The sequence below is a fragment of the Dermacentor silvarum genome, chromosome 1 (genome assembly GCF_013339745.2).
Source record: "Dermacentor silvarum isolate Dsil-2018 chromosome 1, BIME_Dsil_1.4, whole genome shotgun sequence".
NCBI lineage: Eukaryota > Metazoa > Arthropoda > Arachnida > Ixodida > Ixodidae > Dermacentor > Dermacentor silvarum.
This window is the reverse complement of record NC_051154.1, coordinates 247,521,198-247,549,113: the sequence shown is the minus strand read 5'-3', so window position 1 is coordinate 247,549,113 and position 27,916 is coordinate 247,521,198. Positions and strand designations below refer to the sequence as shown.

The window sequence follows — 27,916 nt, the reverse complement described above, 5'->3', positions numbered from 1 at the left end:
TTGAAACTTGGCCCGAGCGGACGAATAACCAGCTAAGATGCTTTTGTGCATTGTGGGCGCTGACAAAGTAGTTGAGCGTGAGCGCTACAGAAAACCAAGGCTTCGCGATGAGCACCTTCAAACGCAGCCGACGAAACCAGCCGCACTCTTGGTAAAGACGTTTCACTATTCCCCTCACTGATGTAAACTGTTTAACTCGGGTTTATCGCACACAGAAGTTGAACACGGTGTCCCGAAGGTAGAACTGTTCACACCCGTGAAGGAAGCAACACTGATGCCCGAGTGTGGTGTCCATCAAGCCTCAGAGTAAAAGGGCGTGAATGGCTTCGCTCCGCCATATATGCCTTTTACTGTTGTACGACATTTCACGAGAAGACGTCAGCCGCGATCGCAGCGCCTCAGTGCCTAATGATTTCTTTTTCTCTCGACGTTTTTAACATTGTACAGTGAACGGAAAGATTCTCGTCACTCGCTATTATGGTCTGTAGCGCGTACACGGGTGAAGACTCCATGACTTTCGTTGATGGTGCTCTTGCTCATCCGGATAGGTGCCTGTGTCAGTTTTAGTGAGAACGGAAACTCGCGTATGTCTCACATTCTCTGACGCTCATCGCATTTGAGGCCGGAAATGTGTTTTGTTCAACTGAGAGTCATTTTCCTTATGGCACGTAGCGCGGGAATTCCTCCGTGAAGCGGAGAAACAGCTTGTCATCTGTTAATTAAAGTCGTTTGCGAGCGAATGGCTCCGTGCCGCATGGAAGACACCAGGTATTGTTCTTGTGAACATCCCAGGGCCACCGTCATTCAAAGCGAAGGTACGAAGTCACACGACTTTGCGTAAATGGACTTGCTCATGCCAAGCGATGATGCCTCTACTTCGTCTACCCTGTTATTTGGAGCCCAGTCCGTCACCGAGAGCGTCGTACGTCCCTCGCTATAGCACTCTGTTGTTGGGCCTCGCTTATGAAAGTTCGTGATGACAGAGCCCATAGACTTTTGTAATTTTTTTCCCGCCTTCAGCTTTGCCGTGTCCCACGTTAGCGCTGTTGAACTGACACTTGCTTTCCTGGTTTGCGTACTTGTGATATTTTTTAGTAACATTCCTTTTTCATTGTTTCTTGTGACATGAACGCCCTAGACGGCCATGACTTACAGGAGTGTCAGTGAGGCATATGTGATAGGACAAAAACAGTAATTTTGCATTGTCATCACTGAAGCCAACGTTTGAAAATATACGTGAGCTATACTGCCCTAAACTGAGCGTTGGTTGTGTCAGGCACGGTCCTGACCTGACTTCCGAAGAGGCTGTACTCACAGCCTGTTTCTATATTTACGCGGAAGGATTACGTTCGCTGATGACTTCTTAATTTGTTGTTGTTGTTGTATTGACTGTTCTTTTTTTATGGAAGGAGATGTTGGCGCATAAATACAGCACCGGCTACTCCTTGGCTCTTGAACAGGGGGCCCAGTTATATGTATAGTTTTGTGGACTTTTGTGCATTGTTTTCTGGAAGAAATAGCAGCAGAACGGTTAGTGGACCCAGACCGACATCATCATATAGCAGTTGAAACAACAACACATTACAATGAAACTCTCAAGGCAACAATGCGAACCAACAACAGTATGACATGTTACTTTTCTCAAGGCGAAATCAGTAAGGCGAGCCGGCGCAGGTTTCTGATAAAATCATAAAATTACCCTGCGCAAGAAAAGTCGACAAGCTAGGTGTCAAAACAAGCACCGGCGTATCTTTGTAGGAGTGCCTTTCTAGCAACCTATACTCATAGTAAGTAAAACAGGGAGAATACTTCATGACGCGTGTGCACCATGGCAAAAATAACTTGATGAACAAATGTTAGAATGCTATTGCTTTCTCTATTTTGTTGTTGTTGTAGGTGTGGATAGGATAGGAATAAACTTTATATGTCCAACGGTTATGGCTGTTGGTGCCCGCTCATTGGTTTATAAGTTCCTACCAGTAAATTCGTCAGGTCAGAAGGGCTCCTGCGACATTTATTCGCAGTCCCACGTGCAATTTCTGCAGACTCAATGGTAACAGGGGCAGCAAGCTGACATTGTGAAAAGCGGAAAGCGCGACAAAAGAAATCGGTGGAAATCATTCCTGAAAGGTGGTAACTCCCCTTATGTCGAATTGAGCCACAGTGAAATTCGACTGCGTTCAGTTTGGAATTGAGTGATGCAAGTGTCGAGCTTCATAATGTGCTATGCGAAAAATGAATGAATGAATAAATGAATGAATAAATAAGTAAATAAATAAATAAATAACATTGAGAGTTAAGAAGCCAAGAGAACACTGAAACCGAGCCAAGCCAAAATGAACTGCAGTCTTTCATTTGAAAAGGATAATTAACAAATCTTTCAGGCTGCTGCCATTGCAAGGAATGGTGCGTCTTGCGTCAGCACTCCGTCTGTGGCCTTGTCTGAGGCAGAACTAACATACCTCCGGAACCGTCATAATTCGCGGGACATCCAAATCTAATCAGGGTCTATTTTATGCCCGTGCGCAGTGATATACCCTTCTTTTCTTTCGTTTTTCTTTTTTGTATATATGTGCACCTTTCTGAATAAAGAATTCAGTTGTCCGTCAGCGCTGGTGTGTGTCCCCCTCCTTGTCTTCTTGTCGTGTTTTTTCGCGCTGCTTTCCCTTTCGAGGATAATTAACAATCATTGTGCTTTGTATTGGATTGTACCAAACTAAGTAAAGAAATTAACAAGAACCAACGACAAGCCACTAGCACCGACTGAAAGCCTGCCTTTCTCAACTTACGTGCGTTGGTTTGCCCGTAAAGTGAGGGCAACGAATGTCTCCGTATTTAATTCATGCGATTTCCCATGTATTTGTGTGCCACCTCATCATGCGACCGTTAACCTCCACTACTGCCGACTACAGCGCAGAATCCTGAACATCCTGTCAAACTACAAGGGTAATGTAAAACACCAATCATCTTGTCGAAATAGCCGCTTCAGCTACTGGGGTCATGCCGCGCCAACTGTCCTAACCGTGGCACTCGACTTCGCTCGATTTCTCTAAAGAAAATTGCAAAAAAACACAAAAATCCACGCATATAAGCGTCAGTTGCACAGTATTTTCCCAATACATTTTCAGCTGAAAAAACCTTTTGGGCACGTGAGGGCCGTTTGAATTTCACGAAACAGTGGAAAACCAGGTGCGAAATAAAATCTGCCGTGAAATCGACTGTCTCGCTCATTCTTCCACAGAATTTGCTTTTTTGTGTTGTTTGAATATTTTTTGTTTCAATAGAAAGTTTCCCGAAAACGCTATATTTGCGTATTTTTTACCCCGGTGCTAAGGGTCGAAAAAACAAACAAACAAAGTATTCTGTGAAACTTTTATAATGAAAGCACAATGTTCAGACACCGAAATGGAAAGTTTGAACCAATGCACGAAATGGTCAATTTTTGACGAATGCTTGTATCGCACCTGGCCTTGCACCATTTCGCGAACTTCAAATGGCACTTATGGGCACACCAACGTTGACCGCTCAAAATATTTTGGGAAAATACTGTGCAAGTAATGCTTATATACGTGTAACGTAGTGGTAATTTTTTTAACAAAATGGATATTGAACGAGCGCCATGGTTGGGACAGTTGGCGTGCAATGACGCCCTTCTGATGTAGACACTAAGAGATTTGAAATTTTCGCAATACAGGTAGCTGTGAATAATCACTCAGATGAGGGGATATTTTAGTCAAAGAAAGGGCAGAAGTTCTTTACATGAACAAATAGAGCAGCTAGCGTGTGCGAGCTGGAAAGAATAAGAACATGCCGTTTTACAGTGATAGCTCTTAAGGGCTGCCTCCGCTTAGTGGTTGTCATGGTGGTGACTGTCGCAGAAATCCTGAAGTGAACCACGAGCAGTTTATAATTGAATAAAGGATTAAATGCACACGGTCTCGCGAAGAGTCAAATATCGGACTCACGGATGGTCAGTTGAAGATTTCACCTCTCAGAAACTGCCGATTCTGCACCCCAGAAGAACACTTGTGACAGCATAACTATAGTACGTTTAAGTAATGGGAAGTAGTCAAAGAAGTGTCTCAGGCTGTAGCCAAAGTTTCGACAAGGGTACTTATTTTTAACAGCGCAACTTCCAACTCAACGACAACTCCCCTTGTCGAAACGTTGGCTCCAGGCTGATACACCACTTCTTTGATCACTTTAGATTACTTCGCCTTAATCGTTACGTTACCTTCTGTCTTGTTTGCATAACTGTTTGCATGCCGCGGGAAGTGCCGAGGTTACTGGTTCGACCGCGGTTTTGGAATGTATTGTCTTCTATTGAGCGCATTTTTTTATCAAGTTCATGGTAGAAAGAAAAAGAAAGCCAATAGTGTTGAAGGGTGACTCTTAGTAGCACCGTCACAGCGGTCGCCTACCCTGAGGAGAACGACCGCGTCGCTGCTTAGCCGGAGATAGCGGGGCACGCAGAGTAACGAGCGGGTGCGCGTCACATGTAAGCTTTTGGAGCTGGCAGTCACGTCAAGCCGCCGTGGTGACAAGGATGTTTTCCTCGGCGAATACGTGCGAACGTTGCGAAGCCTGCGCACCGACAGCTCACCAGTGCATGACGTCACCGTTATGAAACTTTCAGGAGTTCAGCGTCAGTGCGAAGAGTGTTTCACATCGTATATACGCGCTACAATCGTTTAAGGTGACAAAGATTTCAACAGAGGAAGTGAATCGCGCAACTGACGCCACTTAGCGATGATGTAAAAAGACATACATGGCGGCAGTGTGTGCTCTCTTGTATAGATAACATCTGCTTTAGAAGCATGAGTAGGACCGTAATCTTAATGCACTTAGATCATTGTATGAGAGCAGCTTGAGTGCTATTCGCTGTTGTCAAGCAGGCGACGGACTATGGTGTTTTTGCGATCTTTCTTTTTTTTCTTCTGTGTGTTTGTTTGCCTTTGCTGGATGATTGCGCTGACCGCTTACACTAATTACATTGGCTGCTTTAGCAGATGAAAACAAATATTCCTATGACTTGTTCAGGTCGCATTATATTGGTTAACGGGTTTTAAGGTACGAAGCAACGCTCACGATGTAGCACGACGGGAACAGTAGTTGAAGAGTTCGGTTTCGTGTTGCGCTGCTGGGTTCTTTAGTGACCCGAAATCTGAACAAGCTGTTTTGTTTTGCATGTCGTCCGCGTCGGAGTGCCGGAATGGGCGGCAAGAAACCAAACCTGCGTCATTACTCTGAGCACCGGAATGTCGTACATGGTCAGCCACCGGTGCTTGCAACTGTGAGCTCTAAGAAAGAAAAAAAAAAGAAAGGAGAAAAAAAGGCAAAAAAGAAAGATTTGTAAAACGGTGGCTATATTCTAGGAGTGTGCCAATATTCGAAATTTCCTAATAATGAGCCAATTGCCTTTACAAGGAAGTACTCTCGGGACCTCCAAAATCCTTCGTTCGTTAAACAGGTCACTACGTCGTTAAGGTCCTGCACCGTACCGCTCCCAATATAGCATGCTAAGCATGTACAACTCCGTGTCTTCTTCAACAGCGAGTGCAACTCGGTATCCTCGCTGTTGCTGGAAACGTATCCCTGTTTCTTTGAGGCGGTCCCGGGCGAATATCGCGAACCAGGCGGCGTCTAGGATTACTTTCGTACGCATCGGCGGCTCAGAAGTCGCAGCATGCTGCTCCTACTCCGATATACAGCACTCATAGTGATGAAGTGCCAGCTGCAGGTCGTCAGGTCATATCCTTCCTGCACACGTTTTCCGTGTGCTTTTCGGCAGCCAGCACTCGGCGTCGGCCCAAAGTGCTATGTACGTAATTGACACAGTGCAGTGCTGGCATCCGTGGAGCACAGGAACGCTTGAAAAGCTAAAATCTTTTCATGCACAGAATGTATAGGCATCTCAAAAACGACTCAACGCAGAAGATGGTGCGCTTCAGTCTACAGCTGGCCTGTGCGAACGGCAACACTTCAGCTAGTTTATTTTTTATTATTATATGATGATTTAGTTGTTAGTATTATTTGAATTTATTTGCTTCCTGAGACACCATTACGTGTATTTAAGGTTTGAATGAGTGGACGCAGTATTAGAGTACAGTAATGGACGCAGCAGACAGTGACAAATTGCGGCGTTCACTACTGTGGAACATCCGCCGTGGTGGAATAGTGGCTATGGCATCGCGCAGCTAAGCTCGTGGGCGCGGGATCGAAACCCGGCTGCGGCGGCTGCCTTTCGATGGGGGTGAAATGCAAAAACGACCGTGTACTGTGCATTGGGTGCACATCAGAGACACCTAGGTGATCAAAATCATTCCGGAGTCCGTCACTACGGCGTGCCTCGTAATTAAATCATAAAGTTAGCGCGTAAAACCTCAGAATTAAATTTTTAACTACTGTGGAACAAGGCGAAATAATTAGATTGCAGCCTTAATAAGTAGTCATTGCGAGCCTTCTTGTGATAAGCGCAAAGCTAAATAAGTTTGACTGTCCATCTTCCGCGGCTGATATGGCGGCCTCATGCACTTTCTCGGTTTTCTCGTCAACTTGGGTTACTGGGTATTCCACGGTCAAATCGTTAGATGATCGGGCTGCTTTAATGCGGAAACGGCGTTCGTAACAACTCATCGGGACGCGGCGTGTACAGCTTCCGGTTTCGCCCACTGACAGACAAATAAACATAATGGGTAAAAAAAAAGAAATACGGGGAGGGGAGGGGAGATAAGTAGCAGGAGGGTATTGAAAACTAAAGCCAGAAGATTTTCAACGCTTCTCTTCTGTAAAAAATAACAATTTTAGAAGTCAAGTTTGCCGTAAGCTATACGAAAAATTATCAGTGTTAGTAATGAGGCACAATGAGCATTTATTTTATCTGAAAATCTAGAAAGAGACTTTCCGTACATCAAAGCGATTTAAGTGCGCACCTTTTGTTCGGGCTTAGGTGACAGGTAAGGCACGTGACTAGAAGTTTCTTGGGACCGCAGAGTCGGTGCTGTTATCACGCGCGCCAAGTCGTCTATAAATTTGAAAGGGTAAACTTGCATTTTCCTGTGGTGCGGACTCGATGGCCACTTAGTTCTGGCTACGCGAACAGAGGATAAATTTCGCACAGTATCATTAGTGTAAAGGTAGTACCGAATCCTGCATTGCCGCCTTGATTTCGTTTCAACGCAATGCCGAACGCGATGGCCAGGCTTTAATTGACATGACCTGCCGTGTTCGTCTTAGCTTTAAGAGGAGGGACAAGCTTGGGAAGTGTCAGAATGTGTGGCACCGTTTTACCGCGTAGCATTATATGGTTAGTCGGTGTAAAAGTTAAATGTGAAGCCAGAACAACCATTTTCCAGTACATGGCGAGCATGTGCAGTTTAAGCCCATTGTGTTTAAGCCCACGAGAGGATGGGCCACTTGTGGATTAATTACACATCCACACGCAGCCGTCCCACATTTGCTGCCTATGACAGCATTAACACGTTGGTTAAGCCACGCCGAGCATCGCGCAAACAAATTAAGCGGAACCTCCCTTTACGGGAACTGTCGAAGATATGTGCAGCATTATATGGCGGTTGGCATGTGCGGAATGTATATGTACAGCAATGTAAATATGTGCATCTGTCTGCTGAGTCTGCTCTTACTCCTCGCACATATATAAATAAATAACGTATACTAAATCACCATAACTCCCACGCACATCATTACCACGCATAACGCATTCCGCACCATGCCGACCGCCATATAATGCTACGCATATCTTGGACAACTCCCATTCTAGGAGGCTCCGCTTAATTTTCTTGTCTTGTCTTTCTCTATTTTTCCCAGCTTAGACTCAGTTCTTCCAGTTTTACCAGCGTACACCCAAACACCTGGTGCGGCGCCGTCTTTTGAAATGTCTAATGCTTTCGCGTTTTACTTGTTAGCAGGAATTCTTAAAAGAAGCCGGGCGCATATGCCCAAGATGTGTGCTCTGAGCGATTACGCAGGCGTGAGATTCAAGACGCAGGAGAAATTTTCTTTGCAAGCGCTTATTAGTCCTCTCTCTCTCTCTCTCTATATATATATATATATATATATATATATATATATCTGATGGAACTGTGGAATTATTGGAATGCCATTCTATTGATGGAGATATAAAAGCGCGAAACAAATTTCGGTCGTCTTGGGTACAAAGAACGGCTATATGCGTTTAACTTGGTGGCGGTCGGACAGGTCGGTCGTGTGTAAATGGCGCGCGATAGGGCTGTTGAGCTCTGCAGAGCATGACTTGGTGCAGGGACGCTTGATGTGATGTCATGTGCGTTGCGTTTTGATGTGCTGTTTCTTCTTTCGGTCCATTTTCTTATCTTTTTGTATGTGCGTATGTGCTCCAATAATTCCACTTCCTTTCCTTATTGTACTTATCGAAGTAAGGCGAAATAAAATCACCTTGACGTAGTTAGTTCCGCGATATTGTGACGTCGCGTGAGAGAAAGGCAATGCATATAGACCTTGCCTCCCACCCCCAAATTAATTGGGACCAATCGCGGATGGCTAATGCTTAAAGAAAGCGTAGAATCGCAAAGAAATGTTTCTACTTTGTTCGGCCTAATCATGTGTAATCATTGTATATACGTCATCGTGAGATGGGGAGTTTTCGCGGTTTTGGTGACATCTTCTGAAAGAAAGGCGAAGTGAGCTTGGTTCCAAAAATTTTTGAACAATCGCAGAGGGCTAATGACGATAATGGAATAGAAACAGATTGGAATAGCTTCACGCTGTAGCGCCCCAGGTGACCTTACTGCGAGTTGCAATAAATGGTCATGCGCAACGCTATTCGGTGAGACAGAGATGGTCGCATGCAGCGGTGATAATGATATAAGAAAAATTATACAAGCACTTTCTGGTGTCTCGGGGAGAGAAAACTGTGCCAGCATGCCATTTGTGTGTTAACTGAGGTGCAAATTTTTATTGCGCAGAATGCGCCGTGAATACTTGATTATTATCTTTTACAGTTCCTTTTGTGAGCATCCGTGACTTTCAATGTGTTTTCCTTCCATTATTTCTTACATTTATTTCACATACTGATCATTGCTTTCTCCACCGGTTAATTTTATGAGGCCTGTTATAAAATAAACCTGTTGTAAGTTGCGCGCCATTCGTTTGTCTTGTCTTTCCTGTTTTGGTGTCGTAGACAGAGCAAGAAGAAAAATATGACCTCTGGAAAATACGTGATCTATCAACCCCCTGCCCAACCCCCATGTGACGCGGGTCATCCGGCAAGAAGTCCTTTGTCCGGAAATTTTTTTTCGTGCTTTTCAGCTGCGTAGGAGACGTCGCGCTATACATCCCCTTGGCGAGACACTGACGCCAAACACGGAGGAAGAGGCAAGGAAGCTGTAAGCCCACAGGCTACAATGGAGTGACTGTAGTGGAATAGCATTAACAAGATTATCAGAATTGCTCGGCCTGCGGGATTTGATCGAGTTGCAAACCGCAGTAAAACTCTTGCGAGGACACATCATGTCATCAAGTGAATAACTTTGATTACACCGTCCATGGAATCGCCTAAGCGTACTATTACACTGACTTTGGGATCGGTCCACTTTTCTCGGAGAGAAACCAACTGACAGACTGACAGGAACGAAGAGAAGGGAGTGTTGGCAAAGGAAAGCCTTGCTTTAATAATAAAATTTTATTGTCACACAAAACAAGCTTGGGCTCAAAGATCCTTCAGGTTATCTGGGGTTAACAGAAATGCTTGATGACCACAATAATACAACTTATTAGCGCGAAAACTTGAACGAAATATGACGAAGGAATGGCATACACGTCTACTTCTCCACGAGAACGACGTACTCCTTGTCTCTCAATTTTCCGCGCTAGTAAGTTGTATCATGGATTACCAACTAGCCCGGTCTCTCACGCAACCAGAATAACAACGGATCGTGGAACGAAAACGATCTACAAGTACGAGCAACCCCTTGATATGACCCACGTCACGTTGGCACAGCTAACCTACTCCAACACAACGCTCAGAAGTGAAACGGCTCGTGTGTCTGCTGCAAACCCGAGCGCCTTATGAGGATGTACGACGGCTTTAATATAGTCGCGTTGTCGCCCTCGAATGAGTCGCTGTGTACGTTTGCCGCAAAGCTAGAAACAGTGCCCACGTATGGCTAAAACCGCAGTCACGTTTCATCGGTCCCTGTAAGTTCATGAGCTCCACTGCAGTCTTGGGCTAAAACATAGCGTTTCCTTGTGAACGCCTTGTGGTTGTGGAACACCAACAGAACGCATTTTGTTTTGACAGGTCAGCGATGATCTCGCAAGATGCTGCCACGTGTATTATAACACGTGTATTATAACGAATTTGTTACAAAGCTGATTTTATGTCATGCCGCGCGCTGCCATCTAAATAGATATTTGTGAAACAATCCAGATGACGTGTTTCCGTATTGCACATGAGTTACAGGAAGAAAGTGGGGGACCTAGTCAGAGGCGAACCTTCTCCGCAATAGTAAAAGCAAGAAAAAAAAAGGACGGGGGGGGGGGAAGGATAGTTTGACTCATGATTTAAACAAAAGAACCCAGGAGCATGAGGCTCAGAAGCCCTTCAGCTTATGAGGGGTTAATTAAAGTTATGAACTTTCGAGCTGGAAGCATTCACGCGTTTTTAGTAATATTCCGCTAATAGGACTTTGTACCCGTTGTGGAGCTCGGCCTAGCGTTTATGCAGATGTCACAGGCAAATATATCTGAAGAGCATTTTTCTCCCTGACTAACGGCTTATACAGACTGTTCACTACCTGGGGTTCGACATTTATTTTGCTATCTTTTTGATGTTCGGATAACCTTTCGTTAAGATACAGCGCATTTTAAAGGATGAAGCTGCTTTGTTGTATAATAAAAGAGCACTTTCTAGGTAAATATAAAGCATTTCTTGATCCACGATTCATCAAACCGTTGATGAACCACTTGTAAGTAGAAATGCCTACTCATGCATGGATGCCGTAAACTGGGGTACATTACGTCGCACGGTGACATGGTGGTTGAGGCTACGATCAGGAAAGGCGATGTAAAGTAGGTGACCGGGCACAGTAGAAGGTGGTACAATTCCCGCAGTGGCCCTTTGAAATAAAAATGACTTTACCTTTGTATACTAGCTTCTGGACATCTTCAAAGGACTTTCCTTCTGAAGCTGAACTCTCCTTCAAGGACTCTCCTTCTGAAGGCGTTGCCATATTTCCTATTTCTCGTCTTGAAGCGGCCGTATAGTTTCTTTATATTTGGGTCTTTCAAATTATTTGTACATGTGACCTTCGGTTTGAGGGAACTGACGCCGAAACTTGTAACCAGGTGTCTTGTCAACCTCGGTTTTTCTTAGCCGTCTTGATTACCTAGCATATTCTACCCACATTTCCTCAGAGCTCCGCAAGCCATTCTTCATAGCCCTGTAGTTTCGTAACCACAACTCTTGCTAATGTCCACGCATGTATTCATGTTCTTGCGTGGCTCCAAATCTTGATGATTCATTTCTCCATCAACATCAATGCATGGAACACACACAATCTCTTTGACGAATAGGCAACAAATGACGAATTCGGTCCGAAGATTGTTTGCAAGCACGTCGAAACGTTTTCTTACCTGCTTGTGCTCCCAAGTTGGTTTGAATTTGTACCCATGTTTTGAAGAAATGCTGTTGTCATTCCCGGAATTTAATTGTCACATCTCGGTAGTCTAACGTCGCGCTTTCTGCATGCAAATAGAGGAACACGCACCTATTGTTTTAATTGTGCAGCCATATTTTGTTTCTGGGTGCACTGCAGCCGACATTCTCTTTTCGAGGGTACTTAAGAGAAAGCTTTATCATGTGTCCATGTGAGTGTACTAAATTAAAAATAACTGACTCGAATGTATAGAAAGAAGTCGAGCCAAGTGCAAAACAACGCCATACTTTCCCTACGTTTATTGAGTTGGTTTCCTCTTCTGTCTGCAGCTGCTTAAAAACAAAGAGTGAGAGACGATGACGGAATGCCAGGGAGGTCAACCACAGGCACGACCGGTTTGCTGCTTGGCGCTGGAGAATGAAAAGTGAATGGATACGGAAAGAGAGATATCGGAAGGACAGCAATAAGACTGCGCGCACTCACAGCGATGCGCCGCTCACTATAGACCGTAACTGAGTCCTGTCGACTTCACATAGTGTAACAGCGCTCGGGTCACTCTACACTCCGGTTGAAGTACTGCCATTGTGTCAGTTCAAAGTGTCAACAGTGTGGTTGTTGTGCTTCCTAATCAGGCCGGTCCAATGGACTATGGTACAGCAGATCTTTGTGAATCTTTCCCAGCTTTACGTGGGTCGCTTATGTGCATATTTGTGGCGTTTGCATTACATGTCAGTTAGTATAGTCAGTGGCTCTTTTTCTTTCCTTTCACAACAGTGACACTAAACTCCTCCGCCGGACTTGTCGACAGTTGACTAAAAAAGGAAGAAACGTCAGAATTACAACTTAGCGTTTATTTATTTACTATATAAGTGCGTTCACAGAATTAGAAACCTAAACGTCAGATCCTTTACTTTCACATTTATGTTTTCTTTTTGTTGAGCTCCTATCTGTCACCAGGTACTTCTCTTTATTATTTTCTTTTCATTTTTCGGTTCATTATTAAATAAAATTAGCATCTCAGTTGGCGTATTCATTAGCTATTACGCGTACTGCACGCTGCAAGATGTAGCATTTCTAATAATATCCACACATAAAATGGAGAAACCAGAAAGAAAGTGCTTCCTCCTTCTCCTTTCAGTATAAGGTATTAGTTTGCTTATAACTGTTCCTTTCTTTACATAAATGGTTACCTGCTTGTCTCGGTGACTAATTGAATGCACTGTTATTTTTTTGTGGGAATGGTCTGCAACATTCACAACCAGGCTAATACACCGCGAAACAGGTCACCTTGCTGTATTAGGGAAAAAAAGCTGCGTATGCATTCAAAACGCAGGCAGTGACGCTGAAGCCGGGTTGTCACGGGGAGCGGTAAACGTTACGTGTACGCCCGTTTCACGTTTGAAACAAAAATTTCGCAAGTAACTTATCAATTAAAGGCATTTTATTTGTTTAGGGCTTGCCAGACGTAACCGTGAAAGCTGAAACCTGGTATTAAATTGTACAAATCGCCACTTTTCGTATGTTCTAGTGCACATTTTTTCTTTGCCCTGGTAATATACCCCTGGTGTATAATGGTGCAACAACGTGCGATATATTGTTACGATGCTGAAGTCTCATATTAACATGTATTTACCATATTTACAAGAGAGCCAACTGGGATTCTGGAACTTTGCTTTTTAACCTCAAAACCACGCTAGCGTGCATTGCAAACATTCGTCAATTTCCTTTTATTATTTTGTTGTGTGCCGGCCGCACAGTGAAACCTTCTTGTTAAAAGGGCATGCCTAATATGAGCAGTTGCCGACAAGCTTGCCTTCCTCGTTAGCATATTCAAGTTTCAGTTTGCCATGCTCGACTGAATGCTTTCCCTGGCTATGGTTAACAAGACGGCTACTGGCAGGCTATAGCGTAGCCAGTGGTTTCACCTTCTGTGCGACAACTCCTCATGCCATTCGGTCGTAGTAGTAGTAGTAGTACTAGTAGAAAACTTTATTTGATGATTTGTAACGAAGTCCCAGAGGGCCCCATTTGCTGCTGATATCCGGCTGGCCCGGTCGATCAGGTATCGCTGGTCGTTGAAGGCTGTGCGGGAAAGAGCGGCTTCCCACTGGGGTGGCGAGGGGTTGGGTATTCTAGGTAAGCCGGGTGGTTTGGAGCATTCCCACGTAGAATGGTAGAGGTTTGGGTGACCACCACGGAAAGGACATTGGTCGGGGTACTGGCTAGGGTAAAAAGTGTGGCGGAGAGCAAGGCTGATTCGGTCGACTTGCCTCTTGCGGCTACCGTTTGTAAGGCGAGTAGGAACTTTTCTTACATAAGTCAGGTTTAACTTGTAATTAAAGGAACAGCTTCCATACTGCTGCCTTATCCACTATCCATGAGCAGATAAATCAACGATCGGTCGCTAGCCTTTTATAAGCGGAAATACATGCTATACTCATTGTGTTGACTTAATGACCGTTCCCTCAGAGTAATAGAAATGAATCTCTAAGGCTGTACTTTTACCGTACGGAGGGCTTCAAAAGGGCCGGCGACGTCATGGGCACCATTTGTTTTACCCCTTATTCACTACGACGAAAGAATCGCCCGGTTGCTGCTAGAAGAGCACTTCGTGCATATATATACAGTGAAGAGGCCTAATCCAATGGGTCAACCTGTTTCACAGAGCACGAAAAAGACTATAGGCCTGCGTTCCAGCAGAGCGTTTAAAGGCTAGGTTTCCTCATTTTCTGTTTTGCTCAAGGTGCAAGAAAGTAGGCGAAGAACGTTTCACCTAGTCTCGCAGGCGTTTTATTGTCGAAAGGAAGAAAGAAACATGTAGGCAGGTTTAAGATGAGCATCTACAGACACGTCCATGCAGCACTTAATGTTCCCTGGAAGACCAAGGATCATGCGAAGTGGAAGTCTCGCGCCATCTGCAAACATTCCTTTGCCAAGTGGAACGGATGAAAACTTGACAACGCGCATTCTTTTTTTTTTGTTAATGGAAAACTGCACTCACGTGGAGTGATTGCTGGCCGCGACAGCCACGATAATGCCACTTGAAGAGGTTCCTCAAACATCACTACTGCTCTGAAATTACCCAAAAGCTTTGGGAAAGTGCCACTGCACATATATCAGTCATGTCAAGTCAAGTGCCTGTCAAGTCAAGTGCCTGCCTTCAACGTGTCCCAAAAATGGCGGCCTTTAGGGCCAGCCGCACGAAGTACTTTACCTGTGAGAAAATTCCCGCATGGTAAAAAATTGCGTAAGTCACAGGAAGTAGTCGCTCAGTAAGTTCTCATGTGAAAAAGGTAAAAACGCTCGCGCATGTGTCCCTCCTTTGTCGCTCGACAAGTTACCGTACTACAGAGGCTCTTTAGCCGTGCGCAAATTGCCTATTTTGTGCCAGTTCCCAAACTATAGCATAGAGAGACGATCCCTCGCCGTCTTGCCCAACCTGTTTGACGACCTGCCTCAGCCGCAAAATAAGAATTATACAGCATCGACGCTGCTCATAACCACATCAGAAGGGTGTGCCAGTGTTACTGCACTTTTTTTTTGCGATTGAATGGCCTATGCATCTGAACGACTATACTGGAAACATCTTCTAAGTTATTTTTTTTATAGCGAAGTTGTCAACGGAAGTTCCGTAACTGTTTCCATGTGGTGTCGTGCGACGGCCTGATCGATACTAAATGTACATCGAACGCAACGTGTCTCGGAGCCCGGAATTCTCTTGGAAACGTAATAACCATAAAATAAACGTTACCTGGGGCAAATTTCATTAAAATACAACAACAAGTTAAATGCGTGTTTTGTTTTAACTAGACTCAGAATTACTGAAATTTTAGTCAGCCGGGATCCCCCAGACTCAGGCTCATGGGTCGGTCTGAGTGAATTTGCCGACCTATGGGCACGACTGCTTTCTCTACACACAAGGCAAACAGCGCCGTCGATATAAAAACGCCTTGTGCATGTCACGTTCAGCAGTTATTTAAGGTCGTCACACAATGCTTGTTAAGCCTTCGCGCCTAAATAGTAAAACCTTCTTAGAACACGGCAGTGCTGTTATTTATGAGCGCAGCGGATGACAGGGCAATATTTTTGTTGTCATTTTTTATAGCGATCTGAGATAATAGCTGCAGTATAGTTAGCATCGATAGGGCTAAAACAATGATTCATCATTTTCTTCAAAGGAGACTAACGACTAAACGTTCGTATTCTTCAATGGAACGTAAATATGGACACGCGAAAGTGGATCAGCGTACAAGTTAATAGACGCAAATAAGAAAGGGATTTGCGACGAAGCCGTATATTGAATTTGCCTTAATAACGTTTTTGGACCGCAGACTTTTGCTTGAATCGTTCAAAGTATCATGCATATCCGAACTTGAATAAACCATGCTCAGAACCACAGGCACAACAGAGTCCTTGAATGGATAGTGCTGAAGAACTGAGTATAACTTATTACACGAACATATATGGACACTCAATAGCGTTAGAAAAGATATTGATGACAATAAGTTCAGAAACACATAACACGTATTTGTGAGACGGATGTTTCAGATTATTAAAAATGGCGGATATTAGACAAAATTTTAACTTTAGGTGACCAAACATCATAGTAGTGGTGGACATCAAATCTTGAACGATAATCGCCAATACATTTATTAGTTATCAAAATTTTATTTGATAACTTTTTTAATCATTGACTTTGGGGGAACGTAGTAATTCCGAATGTGAAGTCGAGCCAGTACTCAATGCCCAACCGTTTGTTTGAAATTCCGTGCCTTGCACAAGTTTCAAGAAATCAGTACTCAAAACCGGAACTAAATGAATATAGGCAGTACAGAAATCTGTTAACTTGAAGAGCAACATATTTCAAGGCTCAATTTGCATCCGTATTACTCGAAAGTGCTGCTCGGCGTGAAGTTTCTAGCAGAACATTATGTTTTCAGTACAGGCTAACTTCAATTTTGCCATTACAACATGCCCCTCAAGTTACTATAATTAAAAGATATTTACTAACATCGTGTTCATGTATTGGCGATTGCTGTGCCAATTCTTATCCCCGCCACAGCTATGATGGTTTGTGAGCAGAAATCATCGTTTTATTTTGAATCTCCTATGTTTGAATAATTTGCGACAGTCTTCGCAAAAGCACGCGGTATAAGGAACTCGGTCGTGTTTTCGGTGACCGAGTTTATTTTGCTATTTCGTAGCAACTCGTTTTGGTGAGCACAGTAATATGAATGCCAAACTGTATTCGCAAAAAATGTATTTTTTTTACTATTCTTGCCTCATGAATACACTGTGAGCGATGCTCTATGGCAGTGTCGCTATGCCTATAAAACCGAAAAAGTTAAGGTGAACTGTACTTTCGTCTGGATTCCTGAACAATGCCGGGGGCCACCCTCGAGACAAAAATGACCTGCAACAAATGCTAAATGGTCCCGTATATCGCAGCCTCCTTTCCTACATCCTCGAGGTTAATTTACATTCCCTGATGTGATACCAGAAGTGCACTACGTTCCCCAATCACCTTATTAGCGTAGTGGCTATGACATTATGCTGCTACGTCAGAGGGCCTGGGATCAAGTCCCGGCCGCAGCGGTCGCATTTCGATGGCGGTGAAATGCAAAAACGCCCGTAAAGAATCCCAGGTGGTCAAAATTAATCCGGAGTCCCCCACTATACTGTGCCTTATAAGCAGATCGTGTTTCTGGCACGTAAAAGCTCAGGATTTCCTTAATTAAACTATTTTCCTTCGCTTCTGCATAGATCTTCGAGGCCATCCCTGCGTTAAAAATAGAGCCTTCACCACCACAGCTTCTTAACATCGGGAGCGCTGAATTGAGCGATTTTTAACTATGCCAGAGTTTCTGGGAGCGCTTAGTACCGTGATTGAGAGAAAGAAAAGTATTAATGAAATTCTGGGTGGTTAGCTAGCGCTGAGACTGGTTGGCTACCCTGCACTGATGAAAAGGGAGGGAAGAAAGACATTAAGATAAGGAGAGTCTGTAGCTGTAAAAATGCAGAACGAGCCAATGTTGGAAACAATGTGTAGCGAAGCTATCGTAGATCAATTACTTAAATGCTACATAGAACTTAATTCGATGAGTAGAATCGCCTATTTTAGTTTTATGCAATCTGTAATACCATGCCATTTTTATGCACCTTACAGGTCAAACTCTAATGTCATGCGATGTTTTTGTGTATGCACACTACACTGTACACAATCCATGCCGAAATGCAACCACCAGTTCAGGGATGCACGCTGTGAGACGTCGGCGATGTTTGATACTTGTCGATGGAAGAATGTGGTGTAGACGTACATGCAGAGAGAGCTACACACGCAAATACCCGTTGTGTCACAGTGCCGATAGGGAAGTATATTTAAAGATTCTATACCCCCTGTGTCCCAGTAGGCGTACCCATACTGGTCGATTAGCTAGGAATGGGCACATAGGCAGTGGCCCGAGAATCAGGGTAGGCCAAATATAACAAATTTCAAAGAAACCGTTGAATATCAGTTATCAAGTATCGGTCTTTTAGCGTTTGCGACCTGGCAGGGTGATATGAAATAAAGTGAATGGAAAGCAAAAACAAATAAGCAACCCGCAAGTGAATGGCGACAGTGGAAAGAAAGGTACTCAGACGTCCTTCATTCTCCCCATCCAAAGGATTTATTGGATTTCATTCAATTCCCCTGATATATACAAACACAGGAAAACTAAAACAAAAAAAAACCTAGATTGGCGCCACATCTATTCTAGCATGGAACAAAGAATAGTGCGAAAAGAGGTACAAGTAGTAACGCGGTACAAATAATATACAAATACGTAGTGCAGGAAAAAGGCTCTGTCTTCACGTTGATGACACCTGCCACTTGTCGCTGACCGGAGGGCGCCTCCGAAACCAGACGCGCAGTCCTCCGCGGGCTTTCACGATGACTTCGTAGCTGACTCGCAATTGGTCAAGCGGGCGCGTCGACTCGACCGAGAACTTGAGCAATAGTTTAGCCATGATCACCTTGGATTCCAGAAGGGCGAATCGCTGGCCTGGGAAGTGCGCAACGACATCAGGAATGTATCAACTCTTGTGCCATACAGTGTTTACTTCTAGAGGTGGCCCTGATATAATTTTGAACTACCTCTGTTAACGGCATTCTATGACGCTGTTGGGTGGGAAAAAGCATGCCGGTCACATTGATTGTTGCTAATCTTGAAGACCAGGCAAGTTGGAATAATTTACTTGCTGACAGCGCAACAATCGCAGAGCACAAAAGAAGCAGCACATATAAACACAGAGCGCTAAATTGCAATTGGACGACTTACTTCCAAGCTTGTAAGTTGACATTCCACACTCTCATACGACCACGGCGGTTCCTGGCAGTGTAATGTTTTTTTTGCAAATTGTAGGCCAAGTACATATACACAAACTTGTTGAGTGCCACAAAGACGCTAGATTCTGTCCGCCTCCGACATCTCTGGAGAAGTGATCTTCCTGTCTGTATCCCTGAGGCGCCACATTTGCAAGAGCGAACGTTGAGATGCAAGGAGGTGGATATTGCACCAAGCGCCTTACACCTGTAGCCGAGGCAAAATCTTTGTTGGTAGAGCAACTCGGCAGGATGTATGACAGATATTTCCATTTGTATGCCTACAGCTCTGTTGTCGAAGAGAATGCAGCTAGTGCAGGGGCGTACGTGATACCTACTCTCAATGTCTAATGGGCTACCAGACATAACCGAGTCATGTCTTCTACGACATGTGAAAGTTCCGCCATTGCAGCCACCTTGCGAAAACGGAATTCCTATCAGCCTCAGCGTGTAGTCCCTTTTCGAACAGCAAGGTTGCGCTGCTACTATTAATGCGGGGGTTTACCCTTGACAAGTGCATTAAGCGTACATTAGATGCTGCTAGCTAATTGCAGAAAGTCGGAAATACCATCGCGTTCCAGTGTGTACCTTCCCACACCGGCGAACAGTCTGCTGACAGTCTGGCGCGCGAAGCACTGCAATTCAAACCAACGAAAAAGGCTCCCCAGGACGCAAAAAGAGATATGAAGATGGCCATCTTAATCCTTTTTCATTCATTGTGGTCTCCACTGCATCGACCTAGTGTGATTAAAGGTCTTAACTGAACTGATGCCGCTCTTCTATATCGCATCCGTACAGGGTCAGCGCAAACTCCAGCTTGGCGGTGCAAGACGGGACTTGGCCGATCATCGGTGTATGTGCAACGTCAAGCTCTTGGTGACATTGAATACTACATATTAAAATGCCCTGAATTTGAAACAGAACATAACGTATTAATAGATAAACTCAAGCACAAGACGGCACCATACCCAATGTAAGTGATATGTTCCCGCGAGGACACTGGATATTTAGAAGGGAGATGCTTGGGTTACTCCTAAAGCTCCTCCGTGATACATGTTTGGAAAGTGAATGGTGAGCTGTGTCAGTGGTCATGGTTCGAAAAACGCGCCCGGTCAACTTGTTTTTTTTTTATATCTTATGTTGTTAGCTGGACTGTGAAGCGTTTCAGACAATATCGTGGTTGAGAGGTGGCGTGCAGGCAGGGCAATTGCCTGTAACTATTGCTAGGCTAAGTCTCCCTGCAGCAAGCAATGTGCCTCCTCCGCCTCCTCCCCCAAGCATGTAAAATAAATCTCTCGCCGTAGGGGCGTCGTTGCTTTGGCGTTGCGCTGCTAATCCCAAGGGTGCATGATCAAGTCCCGGCAGCGGCGGTCGAATTTCGAGGGGGGGGGGGGGGGGCAAAACGCTCGTGAAATGCAAAAACGCCCGCTTACCGTGCATTGCATGCACGTTACACAACCCCAGGTGGTGAAATTTATTCCGGAGTCCCTTACTACGGCATGCCTCATAATCATATCGTTGTTTTCGCACATAAAATCTCATAATTTAAATTATTAAACTAAATCCTGGAAAACACAAGAACAGAAAGGGACGAAAGATAGATTGCCAATCATGCCACACCTTGTCACGTAATCCCCCCTTATGGCAAAACACGATCTAGCATGAAAACCAACCGAACAACCACATCACAAGAAAATTTGGCTTTTTCTTCTTCCTGAAGACCACAACGTGATAAAGTCGACTTCTTTCCTGGTCGGGGAAACCGAAGGCACACTCACGCACACGCTGCCCATGCGCACAATCTCCGCGGCTTTTATATTCTCACACCTGATTTGGCTGTCATGTTTACTAACAATGGCATTATCTTCAAACACGGGCTTGCAACCGCAGCCGCAACAATAGGTGCCAAGGTGTCCACTCAGTCTTCAAAAAGTAGAAGTATAGGGCACAGTATAGGCGGTGATGGGCAATCTGTCTTTCGTCATTTCCTTTTTCCAATATTGATTCCACAAGTTGGAAATACATCCTGCTGTTGTAAGTGAGCGATATGTGCGTATGTACTGATTTGTAGAAGTAAGCAACATGAAAACAAATAGTTTATAGAGAAATACGAACAAATAAAAAGTAGACAACAATGTCATCAAAGCGGTGTGAGCTTCGCCTATTGCTAGCCAGTAACGGGCACGTAAATGTGAGAGTACGATTTCTCGATTTTAAATTAAATTGTGGCTTTTAACTTCCCGAAACTGCACAGTAAGGGACGCCGCTGAGGAGGCATACGGATTATGTTTGGCCACCGGTGGCTATATAACTTGCCCATAAAACTCGGTACGCAGGAATCATTGCATTCGGCGCTATCCGAATGCGCCCTCCGCGGTAGGGAATCGAACCCACGACATCGTGCTCAGCAGCGCAGCGCCATAGACACTGAGCCAGCGCGAGCGCATTTTGGCAGTTTTAATTATGTCAGGTAAAGGCATGCGACGGCGTACTTGTGGAGTAATTTGCGTGGGCACGCGAGCTTCATGCGCGTGCTTTCTGTTTGTACCCGAATCTACCTAGGCTTCAAAATTTAAAGCAAGATGTGCACGGTTTATTCACACATATTGCTCCGGCATCAAAAGACAACGCGTGAAAGGGAAAGCAAGAGATCGGACAAAGGAGGCAGTGATGCTCACGTGGATGTCGTGCTTCCGGCACAATGCCTCCTCTCGGCACTTCTGCCTTCCTCTTCGCCCCCAAATTATTGAAACCGAAAAATTCGGCTCTATAGTAAAAGTCATGGAACATGGCTTGCAACGACACAAATAGTACGCTGCACAAGGGGAATGCAAACTACCAATTGCTTCCATTTCTTGCTTCTAGAAGAGTAGTACGAGAAGGAAGACGAGTGTTGCTAGACACAGGCTCAGCGTGAGCGCCGCTTGCTAAGCAAGGTAGAACCTAAGCTCGTCAGAACGTATACAAGCAAGACTAACGGCGAAAACGAATTTCAACGGGGTGCATCGTCCATCGGACGCTATCCACCCCACCTCGCCCTTCTAGCTCTCTTTACTCCACCTATATCGCAGATGAATTTGAAGAGAAGCGAAACATTTCCCGCGTAAATATCCAATGCTCTCGCGGTAACAAAATGCCACTTGTCCATTTTATTAAAACTTTACGTTGCGTATCAAATTGAGGACGTTCTAATAAATAACGGTCAACGTCCCATAGAGCTTGAACAGTGCACACACGAGGATGATGCGCTAAGTCCTGTCTTGAACCGCCAAGCTGAAGTTTGCGCTGACCCTGCGCGGATGCGGTAGAGGAGCGTGGTTTAAGTTATGTGTAGTCCTATGTGATGCAAGGTCAGTGTGATGGAAAGCTCAATGAAGGAAAGTGGCCTACGACAGCCTGTATCATCACTCATTTTATGTCCTGAGGAGCCTTCTTCGTTGGCCTTAATGTCTATACACGGTACGTGCAATCCTGTCAGCAACCTTCATTCCTGCTTATTGCTTGCTGAAGTTATATAAAGGTAGCGGTTTGCGTGCGGCCATCCAGGCGTCTTGTGCACACTATAACTTGTGCTTGTGTATGCAATCAAATTTCGACTTGGTGAAAAAAAAACACACACAATTGATTTCATTATTGATGGGCCCCGCTCCACCAACGTATACTGCAAGTGGCTTGAATGGAGCTTGCATGCGCAGGATAAATTCCTGTTGGATTCGAGCATTTAAATTTCAATCAAGAAAGAAGGAGGAAAAATGAATAATCTGTGTTTCTGAAGTCTGTGTGCGTCATTCCAAGTGATCCGTTCGGCTTAGTTCAGCCCAACAACGAGCCCATTACTCACTTTTCTGAGAGAACGAGCGTCATAATAGGTGCTGAATGATCGGCGAACGTTACTTTCTGCTCCCTGTAATGTGGCAGCAACGACAATTTTTTACATCACCGCAGAAGCACAAGTTTGCATCGCGTTGTTTGTAAAAATGCAGTACAAACCTATGCAATTCTTGGGGCCCCCAGAGAAAGGTAGGTACGAATACGGGTGGCGTGCGGTGAACTCTTCGGTCAGGAACCTCTCGGGAATGAATGATTGGGGGTCCTTGAAGTACTTAGGGTTCTGGTGCAGACTGAACAGGTTGATGTAGACGTTAGCACCTTTCGGGATTCGGTATCCGTCTGAAAAGGGCAGAAGAAAGCGCGAGCATGTAATCCGGGTAAATCATGGGTGTTACGGGGAGTATCTGTAGACACGACGCCGTTTTTTCGGGCGTTCGCTTTCATTGCCCGTTGGTTCAAAGTTCACAGAGCTGTAGAGCGCAGTAAACATTAATGAGTACTGTCTATGTGAAACGGTGCTATTGGAGATCAAAACGAGTGACCTCGAGCATAGTTATGGTCTTTTGATATAATAAATAGTTGGTGTGTGTCCTGTGAAGCGGATATTAAGGACTATTTGACGTCCTGAATCACTGTTAACAATCGCAGCAACACGTGCTGAAGAGAAAGATAGAGTTTCAATCAGATTATGAGTGGCGTATGGTCTTTAACTGTCGTTCATCAGAACGCGGGCGCTCTATCTATGATTATGTGTAGTGTTTAGTGGCGCAATAGCCAGATATGAACAAAGCGCGCCATGCTAGTGCACTATATCTAGAGAAAATAATTAGTTATTACTTCAAAACTAACGGTCGAACGCGTCAACGGCTAATATCCATGGCTTGACTTTCGTATGCACACGCTCATGGATCTTGTTTTCTCGTGATCAAAGTTCTCCTCTGGAAATAAGAAAAATTACGAATGCTCTTGCGCTTTTCTAATTGGAACGCTTTAAGTACATAAACTATTTAGCAGCCTAGAGCGCGAATACGTATGTGTGGCTGAATTCACTAAGCTTTGCGTTCGTTAGTTCTCTTTGCCAATTGCCGGCCACCTTCGCTAATAATTCGTGCAGCATCAGGATTGGCTGAAATTTGCTCTTACGTACAATTCTAGCCTAAGAGCTTTTTGTGAATACCGGCCCAGAGTACGTTTTCACAAAACATTTTCTTGCCCTAAAGCTATTCGCATGCGCAGGTGCCAGCAGATGGGGACGTCGTACTTATTCTTAGCGCAGGTGGCTAGCCAATGGCAAACAGCCCATCCGCACGAGGCGCTTTGTGAATTCGAGATCATTTTTCAATCCGGGGCTGATAAGGCTTTTTGTCTCTGTATAAGAACGGTTTCTGATTGGGCAGCTGTACATTTGCTAAAACAGTCGCTTTCACCCTTGTCGCTCCTGTTCTGACAAAGTTCTGGAGCTTATTAACTGCTCTAGCAATGTAAACCCACACCATGATGTAGGCCGACCCTCCCGAGCAGCGGCCGGAGCGTTTGGCTACTACTCGCGAGCGTTTTGGGTTGCTATGCTAGGATGCGATAGATGCCGTCGAAGTACCGAAGGGCCCGAGAGACGCGCTGCTAGGTCGGAAGCTCTGTGTGTGGTGAAGCGTAGGCACCAATAGAGAGAGAGAGAGAGGGAGAGTAACGAGACGGTTGGGTAACGCGCATCTACAGTACAAGATGTCTCTATGTGTACCGGGTTGTTACGTGAGCCGCGGCCCGGTGCGCACAGAGCCCCGTCGTACTCACACGTCGGGCTCCGCGGTACACACCCGCTCAAGTTCCACACATGGCGCTTGAGTGGGTGGCATGCGGCGTATTCGGCGGTCGCTTAATTGGCACTTAAGAATGAACCATGATGACTTGGTATATCATAGACAGTGAGCAGGAGAAACAAGAAATTAAAACACAAGTGAGCCACATATAGAGACACCAAAAGGCACTCCTCACATGCTTTCTCGTATACGTCTCGCTCAAGTGTAGCATGAAAGCCTACCTAAATTTTTCGTTTTTGTAGTGCAACGCTTTATCCCTGTCCTCGCATGTCTTTTGTACTTCATCACTAGCATCTGGACTAGCATGCCAAGCATGCAACTTGGCCAACCTTCTTCAGTTTTCACTGATGCATTCTCTCTATTTCATAGTCGCAGGTAGTTTTTAGTGGAATTTCATGCATGTGAAATTCTCCCTGCTCACGTGAGTTTGCTTTCCTATATCCTTATAAACTCACCGTGACGCAGTCTGTTTATAAGGCGTTACGGCGTTCTAAGGCAGACGGACACCGCCTTCTAGAAGTCTTACAAAATAATCCCTCCCAGTGATATAGTTTACAGGAAGCAAACTATACTGCCTGTAGCGCTAAATTGTACAGGATGGACTGGTAACTTCCGAAAGCGGGCCCCTTCGTTTTCTCTCTTCTCTGCAAATGCAATCCTTCAGGTACACGTTTGCGTGGCGATCACGCTTTCTGGCCGCTTTGTGATGCAGACGTGTCTCAAGATGAAAGGCTTCGCACCGCGTCACTGCATTACCATACAATGTCTTCTCCAAACGAAAGCAAACACGCTGAGTCGGCTGGCACATCGGCGCACAAGGTAAAACACGTGGAGGACGCTTGTGCGGCAAAACACCCTTGTGAGGCAATTGCACATATATGTTTTTTGTCTACCCCACGTGTCCTCGTGATTATTTTAAACGCGCAAATGCTCAGCCTACGCGGCCTTCAATTTTGCACGTGGGATTGCATGTGTAGTGTGTGTTTTAGCTTGCGATGACAAGAAAAAAAAAACTTGTATATTGCATACAACTCTAGTCGCAATTATGGTCCTAAAGGAATGAGAAATTTTCTTGCGGCTTTGCGAGTGTGCGTTTCTTTGTTTCCACTGTTTCAACTTACACGAAAGGACGCAGCCTCTGCGTGAGCTTCTCAGAGGGGCATTGGGATAATGAAAAAAAAAAAAGCTTCAAACTTACCAATAACCAAGTCCTCTTCCAGGTGGCGTCCAATGAGTGGTATCGAAGGAAACAGGCGAAGAGTTTCCTACAAGAGAGGCGAAAAGGCCTGTTTAAGATTTACTTGTTTTTTTTTTCGCTGACGGCCATCAATGAATTGAACCGCAATGTTGGCGTTTCTCGACCCTGTGCTTAAATCACCTGCTCAATTCTTTCGAGTGGCTGCCTTTCCATCGAAAGGCTTTCGATGTAGTTCCTCACGACAAATTAATTTTCAAATTAGAATTCCTTAGTCTTCCTAGCTTCTTCAATCCTGGGTCTCTGCTTACTTAACGGGTCGAAATCAGTACGTAGTAAGTGATGGGAAATGGTCTCATCCGCTTCCGGTAACCTCTGGCATTCCTCGAGGCAGCGTGCTTCGCACACTACATTTACTTATTTATTGTAATGACATAGTCGACGTAATAGATGCCCCTTGAATATTTGTCTGTTTGCCGACGATTGTATCATTTTTAACGACGTTGATACAGGTAATGATGAACTAGCACTTAATTTAGCCTTGAACGGTATTCTATAGTGTAGCAAAAAATAGGGGGTGAAAATAAACTCTGACAAATCTGTGCTCCCACGTATGATTAACAAAAATACCTATGAATTTTTCTTACTCCATTGGCCCAGAGCCCATGACTGAAGTCAACGAATACAAGTATCTGAGAATTACAATTACTAACAGCTATAACTGGAATAGCCATATTGCCAACACTCCCTCGGCTGCTTTTAGAAAACTCTATCTACTACGCCTAGATGACTAAAGATGCATCCGCTGACGTGAAGTCATCAGTTTATACCACATTTATACGACCTAAACGGGAATATTCTTGCGTTATTTGGGATTCATTCACTAAAACTAACAGTAATGCCCTTAAGAGGATACAGAGAATAGCCATTCGTTTTCATTTTTCCAAGAGTCTGTAACCAACGTATTGCACACTAATGAATTTTACACCCTTCAAACGAGGCGAAAAATACTACGACTGAAATTCCTTTACTCACTAATACGCCGTAACCCCTTTATAGATCCTAGGCCATACCTAAGTCTTTCTAAATCCAGAAAAGCCCGCCATTCCCACCCTCTCACTCTCTCTGATTACCTTGCCAGGACAAACAGCTTGCCCCTCCTTAAAGAAGGGCAAGTGCAAGGGGCAAGTTCTTTTCCCAGAACTTTGAACGAAGGGGATGCCATACTTTTTCATTATCTTAACTCGGCAGAATAACTTGAAACTCACATTCCTAATAGTTCGTTCTAGTAAAATTGCAGTTTCCTGCTCTTAACTCTGCAGAATAACTTGAAACTCACGTTCCTAATTGTTCGTTCTAGTACAATTGGTTTGTTTTCTTAAGGTTTCATTTTTGTTGCAATATTTTATTAGGGCTCTAGATTTTCGTCGGTGTATTTACCAGTGTACCTTTCCCCTCCTACTTGGGCCACAAGGCCTACAGTATTATGTAAATAAAAAAATGTCGCAGTTGCGCCCGAAAGGCGAAGCATCAATTGCAATGCAAATTAGTAGAGAGCTATTCGGAGTAGGGATAGTAGTTTTATCGGCTGCATAAACTTGGACACATTCGCTTACTAACTCAATTAACAAGCCTGGTGTCAGCGCGCACAAGCAAACATGAATAGATCACACTGAATGACCGCAGACGACTGTCAAAACGCTGGCAGCAAGGGCAGCCACGACAGCGGGCGAAGGTTCGCGCGGTCTATCGCTTGAACGGAAACTGAGCGGCGAATGCACAGCGCATACAAAAGTCAGAGCCGTGTGGAGATAAGCGACGGTGCGGGCGACCGCCACCGCCGGGCAAAGTGCAGAGGAGTTGTGCAGAGGAGAAGTTGTTGGCAGATGAGAAGCTGCCCCCTTCCCCCTCCCTCCCGCACTGCCTTCCCACTTTCTTGCTTTCGCGTGGGAGATTGAGTGGCCAGTTCTCCTTGCGCCCGATTGCAAGATAAGCATTTGGTGAAGCAGCACAGCATCGCCCCGCCTCCCTCCCTCCCATACCCCCACGCCCTTTT

The 27,916-nt window shown here is 44.8% G+C and overlaps 1 protein-coding gene across 1 annotated transcript in view; it reads right to left on the bottom strand.

The window, feature by feature from the left end:
• The window catches only part of LOC119438599 (uncharacterized), a 100,386-nt gene that overhangs the window by 23,235 nt on the left and 49,235 nt on the right, over nucleotides 1-27,916 (bottom strand). The window contains 3 exon segments of the mRNA XM_049660617.1: nucleotides 18,508-18,697; nucleotides 23,008-23,187; nucleotides 25,864-25,930. Of these exon segments, the coding sequence (XP_049516574.1) occupies nucleotides 18,508-18,697; nucleotides 23,008-23,187; nucleotides 25,864-25,930 (437 nt within the window).